At 46.1% G+C, this 10,143-nt stretch overlaps 1 protein-coding gene across 2 annotated transcripts; it reads right to left on the minus strand.

Moving 5' to 3' along the window:
• Nucleotides 1-469: 469 nt before the first annotated feature.
• On the minus strand, nucleotides 470-3,597 carry LOC123045768 (HMG1/2-like protein). 2 transcript variants are annotated; one of them, XM_044468943.1, is made up of 8 exons: nucleotides 3,401-3,597; nucleotides 3,224-3,301; nucleotides 3,022-3,141; nucleotides 2,868-2,925; nucleotides 2,715-2,759; nucleotides 2,563-2,634; nucleotides 2,260-2,331; nucleotides 470-1,018 (listed from the first exon to the last, which is right to left on the minus strand). In XM_044468943.1, exons 1-7 carry the CDS (start codon nucleotides 3,460-3,462, stop codon nucleotides 2,278-2,280), a joined length of 489 nt encoding a protein of 162 aa, XP_044324878.1. In that variant the 5' UTR covers nucleotides 3,463-3,597; the 3' UTR covers nucleotides 470-1,018; nucleotides 2,260-2,277. The 2 variants fall into 2 exon arrangements, with proteins under 2 accessions (XP_044324878.1, XP_044324879.1); XM_044468944.1 differs by having other exon boundaries at nucleotides 2,877-2,925; nucleotides 3,401-3,593.
• Between the last annotated feature and the right edge of the window lie 6,546 nt (nucleotides 3,598-10,143).

Genomic DNA, 10,143 nt, shown 5'->3' on the forward strand with positions numbered 1-10,143 from the left:
TGCCGACTTGGCTCTTTCCAGCTGAAGTTTGAGTTAAGTTGGGTTTTAATGTGGGATTTTTTTTTTGGATTCTAATCTTTATAATTTAAAGTTAACATTTGGCCACTCATGTAACTTCATTGTAAACAATGTATTATTGATGCCTCTAGGCTCTACTGGCCAACGTATGAGCGCAATAGAGTAGCAGAGAAAGAGTGCAGAGTTCTTCATGTATTGCCAAAGCTACCAAGGTATTGTAAAGACTATATTTCTTGATTAATAAAGTGCTTTCTTCCTCAAGAGTTAAATAGTGGCCATCAGGTCACTCACATTCATAGGTGAGCTATGCCGCCTTTCTATACAACTATGTTTGGCTGTTTGGAAACAATCGATGTAATTTGTGCAGAGACAAGAGGCAGCTGGTGCGCGCTTCCATTGATACATGTTTTTACTGATTATAAGATAAATGTGCGAAAGTGTTGTTAAAATCAAAAGAAAATGAATTTATTTATACTAAACGTTATAACAGGGTACATCGATTGATGCATGTCTGCAAATCAACAAGCTCAAAGACATGAGATAGCATCACCATTCTCTTGCACACATTTCAAACATGTTTCTCTGCAGCAGAACCCATCTTTTGATGCAACCTGTTAGCAACATCTTGAAGATGAGCGGGCAGATCAGAGCTGCTTCTCTCTCAAAAAAACACCTTGAGCAGTCATGCCCTTGCAATCTCGCAATGTCATCATAGGGTTTCTAATAGTGAAAAGTTAACGGACGTTAAAAATTACTCCCTCCCTCATGCCCTATGCAAAACCAAAAAGCGTCTTACATTTTGATAGTGGTAGTACTTACGTACTAAGCAAACATTACAAAGAGTTCAACATCTAAAGCCAGGAGCACAAACATATCTAATACTAGTATCGTCCATATGGCAGCTTCAACTGCACCTGCATCTCAACCCTCCAAGTGCCGGCCCAGACAGAATCAGGTTGAGGAGTTGCTTGCGGTAATTGTGCCATCTACCAAGTCATTTCTGCAAGCAAACAATACTCGGTGCTCACACATGAATAGTTCTGCTGGAACGTGTAAAAGTTTCTAGGTTTCTAACACGTAAACAACCAGTTACATTTTTAAAGAGTTTGCCTTTCTCATATGCAGTCTAATAACATGGCAGTTAACAACAAACAAATACCAAAAGCAAATGAGACTGCTATATCAGTGATGTGTGGTGGTGTTCAAAGGATGATATTATCGGCACAAGATGTAAGCAATACCATAAGAGCACTGTTTTGTTCTACGGAATAGAAACACGACAAAATTAATCAGTACTAAACTTAGTTCCTCCTTCCTTGCTAACTACATGGCCAAAACAGAACCAATTCCAATAGCATGCCACCTATAAAACCATGGCATGACGCTCACATAAGCTAGACACTGCTTAACGGTATTGCACCAATATAAACCAATGTGGAAATAATAAAAAGAAACTTCTGCTGCCCATTAATGGAAAAGTTGACAAAAGTTATATCTCACAATTTTTGCATGACTTGAGTTAACTTGAAAATTGTGAAAATTATAACCACAAATTTACCCAAAGCTGACTCGTTTCAGCATTACTGGACAAAACCAACAGTAGAGATACTGGACGAACAATATCAGTTTATTTATGTTGTTGACAATCATGTTCACATGTTTTTGGCTACATATATGATCCCAGGCTTCAGGTTGATTTTCAAGTCAAGTGAGAATTAGGCTCACAGACTAGAAAGCAGGAGAGCTATGATATCTAACTCATTGTGGAAATTAGAAAGGTTATCAGATCGAAAGCTGAATTATTTCAGCATTATTACTAGACAAAACCAACAATAGAAACATTGGATAAAAAAGAATAGAACTAAGTTAATGTGTCAGCACACGTTCTACTTCTATTGCTGACAATCATGTTCTCCTGTTTTTGGCAACATATATGATACCATGGGTGCCTCCATCAGAGACAAATACTGAACTTTCAAGATAATGAAGCCATGTGAGCCTCACTTTGTATTAACATGCATATGAGAGGCTCACAGAGTAGAAAGCAGGAGCGTATGGTATCTAACTCATAGCCATATGTATATATCTAAAAACTAGCTAGTTAAGAAATTAATTAAATCCATACAACAGACACCTTAAAAAACAAAACAAGAGAACATGCATTACCTGCTAATTGAGTAACCAATCAAAAAGATATACAGATAGCAAACAGGAAAGTGCAAATCACCTATTCAAACGCACCTTAGAGATCTTGTGTGTTCACATTTTCAGATTCACCATCTCGTTTGTCATTACCTCCGTCAACATCAGTTTCTATAAGGGAGAGAAATCCATAAAAGTTCAAGAAGAAACTGGATCAACAAGAAAGAAAATTAAATGTGCAACCACAAATAGTTTAATTATTCTTCCAATGAAAGGTAAAGTAGAAGAGATTATCTATTGTTATTGGAAATAATATATCTGATGAAAGAGCATTATATCTGCTTTGCTTAGCATGGTAAAGTCGTCTAAAAATAGGTAAAAGCACTAGGTCTTTGTCTCAACCTTCTTGAACTCAGCAATCCGAGCCATGCCTATTTTGACCTCACGGGCCCTGGCTACATAAGGGGCCTTGTCCTACAACACAGATCCATCCATGTATGTATCAGCAACAAATCAGCACGGCAAAAGTTACAGAAGATTAGAAGCTGTCTTACCGAATCGTTAAAGAATTTCCAGTTTTCAGCAGCTTGCTTTCTAATCTGAAAGGTTTCCACGAGAAACAAATTATCAATTCATCCACGAAACGATGGAAACAAATCATTATGCCTTCTGATAGAGGTAAGGAGGCATGGAAGTGTCGAACTGACAGCACCTACGGACGGCCTGTCACAGACGTCTTTGAAGTGCCTCATCCAGAACTGGTTCCTAACCAAATCATGGTCAAATCAGCGCCATCGAGAAGGGCAAAAAAAAAAAAAAAACGAACAACAATCAGAAAAAACGTGGAGGATCTCATCTCACTGGTAGGTGCGCAGGGCGAGCGCTTCATCCTCTGCAATGCTCATCACCGCCAACCCCAGTGTAACATCGGAAAGGTCATGGGTCTTCGGCTTCTCCGCTCCATCGCTCTTCACCCCCAACCTGCGTGGAACATCGAAAAGGACATGGGTCGACGCACCAAAATTAACCTCTATTGCATCACACAATTCGATTGGATTCTTACTTGCCCTTGGCCTTCTTCCCCTTCTTGCACTTGGTCGAGGGCTTCCGCTCCTCCGCTCCATCGCTCTTCGCTGCCGACCTGCGTAGGAATCCAAGGTTATGGATCCGCGGCTCGACGCACCAAAACTAGGGATGTCTCTTGCATCTCACAGAAACAAGATTCAGTTTTGATTCTTACTTGCTGTCGGCCTCGTCCGTGGCGGCGGCGCCCGTGGATGCAGTCTGCTTGCAAGCAGTCATGTCTGAACAACTCTGCACGAGGCGAAGCCAGGAATCGAGCGCCCGAGTTGAGGAAACGAGGGAGACCAGAGGCGAGCTGCAGCTAGGGCATAAAACAGATCGGGCCAATCGCCTCTTTTTCTTTTTCTTTTCTTTTCTTTTCTGAGCGCCTCTTTGTCCTTTTCAGGGTTTGGCCTTTACAGGGTTTTTAATCGAAAGTAGTATGCATATCTTAAATTTTGGCCTTTGGTTATGATTTTCAATTCTAATTTCAAAATCATCTAAAATACAAACTTCCAATAAAAACACTAAGCTACAACACTCAACTTCAAAACAGGTAGAGCTAGAAATTCAATATATGCCCATCTTGAATATGTTAAAATTTTACCTTCTTTTTCTTTCCAACATGCATATAAAGAATTTCTATAAACCAAATCATGAAATAGTTCACTAATGTCAGCGGCCTCTAGAGAAGTGCTGTGTTAGCGACTCATCCGCCAAATGGTGGTTTGCGTCTCAATCAAGAAAAAGATAAACCATTGGATTTGCCCCTCTCTCCCGATGAGGTGTATCGTCATCCCTGTGCTCGGGGCTGGGGAGGCCCCCGTCCACCCAAAAGAGCATGGTGCTCAAGGCATTTTTTTAGTACGCAAATTGCGTATCTTAGCTTTATAGAAGAAGTGAGAACAAATGTACAAGAATAGATACGGTAGCTGCCACAAATCGGCAGCAAGCATAAACTCTCCTGCTTAAACTCCTAAGAAAAACACACTCTACAACACACTCTACATGCTAAAATCCGTAGCTCCTCTTCATCCGACTAAGGACCAAAGCCGCTATTCCTCTTCAATGTGCGAGGCCAGATCAACCACACTGCAAACTGAGGCTCGTTTATCGAACACCCAAGTGTTTCGTTGTTTCCACAAGTTCCAACAAATCAACATGATCACTTCATCAAAAACTTTCCGGTGTTCCTTGGGTATCCTCTTGCGCACTGCAAACCACCATGGCTGGATATGATCGATCACAGTGAGCAGAAGTTCCAGCTTAATTCTTCTCCTACAGAAAGTGAGGTGCCACACCTCACGGGAGTAGATGCAATTTAGAAGAATGGGTACACATTATCCTCCTCTTGATCGCACAAACATCAAGGCGAGCGAGCATCTTGTATTCCATGTTTGCATCTCCGGTCCGAGGTCCAAATACGATACTACTTCGCCAGCCACATAAGAAGCTTGCAAACAAGCAGCGCCCATTAGTTCCAGAGCGCCTTCACACACGCTATCCTCATAGCTCCTTGGAAGAGCATACGATATGTCGAGGCCGATGTATAGACACCTCACTGGTGCCATCTCCATACTGCAATATCCTTCGATCTGGAACACACTAACCACAACCTTGATAATGCAATTAGCTGAACAAGCCCCTCTGTAGATAGCTCACCAGTGATATCGTTTGCAGTGATGATTGAGCAACCCTTCCTTGATTGATCTTCGGTTGATCGTCTGAGTTCTGACCAACTTTCAAATGTCAAGCGCAATATCAGCAATAGAGGACCCGTTGTGATATAGGAATGGGTGTCCCGATCTTTCGATGAGATGATAGCTGTAGCTTTGGTGGAGTCGACTTTGACGATCCGACTACAAACATGCATGACTTTGCGCCTTAGCAGTCGATAAGCCATTCTTCTGAGGTTACTAACTATGCTGGAAGCACGATCAGCCTGACCACGAAGGTCTATTCCTGCATGCAATCGAAGAACAAGCAAGAATATGATAAAAGCAATCTGAATAGTGCGAATATAGATGAAGTATTGATAAAGGTGGGGATTGGTCTGGTCGTTGGACACAAACGAAGTACACGAAGTTGCATTGGCTAACTTTTAACTAAACAAATCCCAAGGAAAAAGCTACTAGATTGATCTACTTATATAGGAGCAAGGGGTGGCAGCCAAGGAGGGGGGGGACGTCCCAAGGCATCCTAAAATCAACCCTAGGTCGTACAAGGCCCATGAGCCCAAGTGGAGGTGATGCAACACCTTTGGACTTGTAGTTTGACTCAGATTCTGCTGCAGTGTCAAATTGTTTCGTGAATATCTCAACGCTCCAGACGAATTTGAAGGTCAATCCAATTTGATTGTAAAGAGCACGAAATCTACTTTCCAACAAAAAAAAGAATTACCCATTTGGAGTTTTGATGAAAGAGATCTTGGCATTTTGAGTTAGGTATGTCTGTGTAGTCCGAATCTGAGTCCAGAACTTGAGAGACTTGGACTATGTCTTCTCTTGGCCTAAAAGTGACGTGAGAGGACTTTTTGAATAGCACCTAAACTTCTCTTTTTCCCTTATCTTCATATGTGGATTGTACAAATGTCCCACGAAGGGGCACAACGCCAAAATGCTAACAAAAAGCACAAAACTATTCAGTAAATTGCGGAACAGTGGAGAATCGAACGGGAGCCCCTGTTTGACGCTCTTTGCGTCAAATTGGCGGCGCCCCGCACATGGGCAGCTCGACTGGGCCGGCCCATGAAGCGGGTCGAAAAAGATAGCAAAAAGAAGTGGTATGCGCGGAGGGGATTCGAACTGGCTACCAACTGCTTGCGAACGCACACACATAGCCACTCCGGTAGCCTAGTTTAAGCTGAAGGGCAACGCACAACTAATAAAAGTACTAAACTCTGACTTGTGTACTGTAGCGAACCCGAAATTAGTTGGTACATTCACTTTTTAAAGCGTAATTTCATTTATTGCGTATATTTTAAAAGTGCGCACATTCTTTGAATTAATGAAAAATATTAGAGACCGGAACATATTCTGAATATGTAAACAAAAAAATTGAAAAGGCAGAAATTGTTTTTGAAAAACATGAACCATTTTTTTTGAATTTTGGAACAAATTGGGCAGACATTTAAACCACGAACATTTTTGAATTTGTGAACAAATTATGAAATTCTAAACAAATATGAAAGCGTGAACATTTTTTGAATTTGTGAACAAATATTTGAAGAATGGAACATTTCATGATATTCCAAACAAAAATTTGAAACCGCTAACATCTTTTGAATTGCCGAATAAAAAAAATTAAAACGGAATATTTCATGAAATCATGAACAAAAAATTGAAAGCGCGAACATTTTTTGAATTCTTGAACATTTCTTGAATTTCTGACCAAATTTTGAAACCGCGGACATTTTTTAAAATCCTGAACATTTTTTAAACCTTCAACACTTTTCCAATTTGAGAACTATTTTCTGTAGAAGAACATTTTCTGAAATTCCTGGACATACTTTTAAATTCTGACTAAATATTAAAAGTAAAGCTTTTTTGAAATTCCTGTACATATTTGAAACTCAAACATTTTTTTAATTTGTGAACGAATTTTAAAAAGAGGAACACTTTTTGAAAATCTGAACAAAAGTTGTAGTTTTCAAAAAGTATTAAAAAGAAAGTTCAACTCGACAAAGAAATAATAAAAAAAGGAAAAAGAAACAACAAAGAAACAAAATAAAGAAATTCTATTTTTTGAATAAAATAGGAAGAAGGAAAAAGGAAATAAAAATGATAGAAAAAGAATAAAGGGAAAAACAAAAATCAAAAAGAAAAATTAAAGAACTCTCTTTAGGAAGCTTCTAGAAGGCTCCCAAAACCGGAAAAGACCGACAGGAAAAGACCGGCTTTCTAGAACTACTACGCCTCCTACAGGTTGAAGAGCGCGCCGAAGGCGCTGTAGTCGCCGCCGTCGTCCTGCTCCTTCTTCAAGCTGCCGTCCTTACTGCCCCCTGCCGTGGGTCGCCTTGGCGGACGGGTTTGGTGGGCGGTGCTGGTGCGTCGTCGTCATTGTCCTCGAGGACAATGACGCCGCCCTCGTCGCGGCCTCGGCGCCGAGCGGTGAACTCCTCGAGGGCGCGGCGCTGGTGCTCCGTCTCCAGCCGGACGTAGTCCTCATGCGCCACTTGATGGCGGCCTCGTTGTTGGCGGCCATGTCGTCGTACTCTCTCTTCACGGCAACGAACCCCGACTCTGTCTTCGGCTTCACGAGGCGGGAGGAGGAGGAGCCACGACCGCCCTCGTTGATGACGAGGGCGGCGCCGCTACCCGAGCGGCGTCTCCACGGGCTCGGCCTTGACATTGGCGAGCGTTGGTGGAAAGGGAGGAGGAGGACGACGACCTACCCGCCATGTGCCTCGACATCCAAATGCCGCCGCTCTGACGGGGGACAGGCGCTGGGACCGCCGGGTACTGGAGCGGCGGCTGGTTGCCGCCCTCGAGGTACTCGAGGATGTAGTGGAGCGTCCGCCTGGGGACACCCCACCACAGGCAATGGCCATCGACGTTATGGCGCCCCATCACCTGCGCGTTGTTGGTGGAGGCGATCTGCTCCTCGTGGCGGCGTTGGAAGTACGCCGCCCAGCTCGCATGGTTGTTGGCGGCATACTCCCGGCGGCCGTGCACCTCCTCCGGCAGGGAGGCCCGAACGTGATCGACCTCGCCGTGGAAGCGGTCGGCGTCGGGCTGTGGGGGGACGGGGACGCCTCCGACGCTGAGCCTCCACCGTCTCGGCACGTGCATGTTAGGCGGCGCCGGCTAGTTGGCCTCGTGCAGTAGGTACGGCTCCCACTCGTGCAGGGTGCGGCGGCCGAAGCCATTGGCCGTCGCACCATCACTGGGGAAACGCTCTCCCATCAACGGATGTAGATGCGCGGTGGCTGGAGGCGGGGGAGAGAGGGGCACCTATGACAAGAGAGGGAATGAGGGCGACGGAGAGTGCGTCCACAAGTGAGGAGGGGGTGATTTTTATAGCCTCCGAGGGTGGGGTGGGGGGGGGGGGCGGACGCGTGTGTACGCATGGCGGGAGGGGACGGCGCGTCGATGTGCCATCACTGTGCCGCCCGTGAGGAATCAATGGAAGGCTGACCGGCGGCAGCCTTGGCATTGATTCCCTGCAGGGAAATAAGGCGATGAGGAAGACGAAACGCCGCTGGTCGCTGACTCGGCGGGCCCGCCAGGCTTTCGCGCCAAAAACGCTTGCCCCGGTGCCCCCGACATCCCCTAGCGCGCCGGGTTTGGCCTGGGACCGCCGACGCCAGATCGGGCCTAACCGGCGAAAATTGGGCTTCTGGGGCGCGACGGGGCTGTTTTTTTGGCTTGGGCGCTAAAAAAAGGCCTCGGGGGCTGTTGGGGGGCGCGGCTGGAGATGCTCTTAGGACGTGTGATTAAGAGTGACTAAAGGCAGTTCTAAAGCTTTAACTATTATAGCCGCTCTTACATGATTTTCTTTAAAAAAAATTGAAACTTCACAGATTTGGGAAAAGTTTATGAACATGCAAATTTTTTTGGCCCTATTCAACAAAAGTTCAATGATTTTGATAAAAGTTCACCGAATTTGAAAAAGTTCATAAATTTCCGAGATAAGTTGATTGAATTTGAAAGAAAAGTTCATCGATTTTGAAAAAAGTTTATGAAATTGAAGAAAGTTCATCGAATCTGAAAAGAAATTATTCATTGAATCAAAAACAGTTTGCTACGCCCCGACGGGACGACGCAACGGCAGGCGAGGGTCGGTGTAGTCATAGGGACGGCCTGGAGGGGACTGCCTCGATACGGCGGTGGACCTGAAGGGAATGCATTGACAGCGTGCGGATCGATGTTGTCGCGGGAAGAACCATGGGGCGGCTATGCTGCGGTCCGTAGGTACGACGCAGTTGCAGCCCGTGCTCAATCGGTGGATAAGCGTACAAACTGTTAAACGATCTTAATGTAATCCGGCACGGCACACGTCGACATGTACTGCAGGAAGGCACAAGAGTAGTGTAACACCCCGAGTCCGATGCGCCAGGTGTCTTCCAGTAATTCGCCGTTGTTGCCATGTCATTCGCTTGCGTGTTGCACTTTGCCATGTCATCATCTGCATTTCATCTCCATGTTTTTAAAACTTGCATCCATTCGGGTTCCCGGGTTCTCTTCGTTGTCCGTTCTGAGCCCAATCACACTCGCACGCGCCCGTTACACCTCCCAGATCTTGTTTCGTGAGCCGCAAAAAAAGTTCTTGGAATGGGCCGAGAGTTAACGAGTGGTCTTGGTACATCATTGGTAGACTGCCTGTCAAATTTCGTTCCATTTGGAGGTCGTTTGATGCCCCAACGGTTAACCGCGTTAACCGTCGGAACCCTTTCTCTTTGTAGCCCAGCATCCCCTCCAGACAGTCCACCTAGCCCATCAAACTCCCCTCCATGCTCTCCGGCGTTGGATCAAGATCGTGTGGGCGAAAACCGCACCTCAATAGGCCTCTCCTAGCTCCCTCTACCTATAAAAACGTCCCCTCCCCCTCCATTTTCGGGTCCAAAACCTAACCCCCTTCCTCCTCGCGCCGCCGGACAAATCTCCCCCGCTGCCGGACATGTCCGCCGCCGCCCCCTCGACCAATCTCCTCGCGCCAAGTCACCACCCAGCTGCCTCCCACCGCGCGACCCGCTGAGCCCGCGCGCGGCCCGCCGTGGGCCGAAGCGAGCCCAACCCCCGTCGCCGCCTGGCTTTCCCCGCTCCCGAGGCCGACCAGCGACCTCGCCGGCTGGCCGGAGCCCACCGCCGGTGGCCGCTTCACCGCCTGCACTGCCGACCTCGCCGCCTCGCCCGTCGCCCGCGCCGCCAACGCCCGAGCCCCGCCGCCCACTGCTCCACCGCCGCGGGCCACCGCCGCGCC

The sequence above is a fragment of the Triticum aestivum genome, chromosome 2B (genome assembly GCF_018294505.1).
Source record: "Triticum aestivum cultivar Chinese Spring chromosome 2B, IWGSC CS RefSeq v2.1, whole genome shotgun sequence".
Classification (NCBI taxonomy): domain Eukaryota; kingdom Viridiplantae; phylum Streptophyta; class Magnoliopsida; order Poales; family Poaceae; genus Triticum; species Triticum aestivum.

Coding starts and splice junctions, on each gene's coding strand:
- LOC123045768 (XM_044468943.1), bottom strand. CDS start 3,462: ATGACTGCTTGCAAGCAGACTGCATCCACGGGCGCCGCCGCCACGGAC. Junction 2,926..3,021: donor CTCGCCCTGCGCACCTACCA/GTGAGATGAGAT, acceptor TGATTTGGTTAG/GAACCAGTTCTGGATGAGGC. Junction 2,635..2,714: donor GGAAATTCTTTAACGATTCG/GTAAGACAGCTT, acceptor TCTGTGTTGTAG/GACAAGGCCCCTTATGTAGC.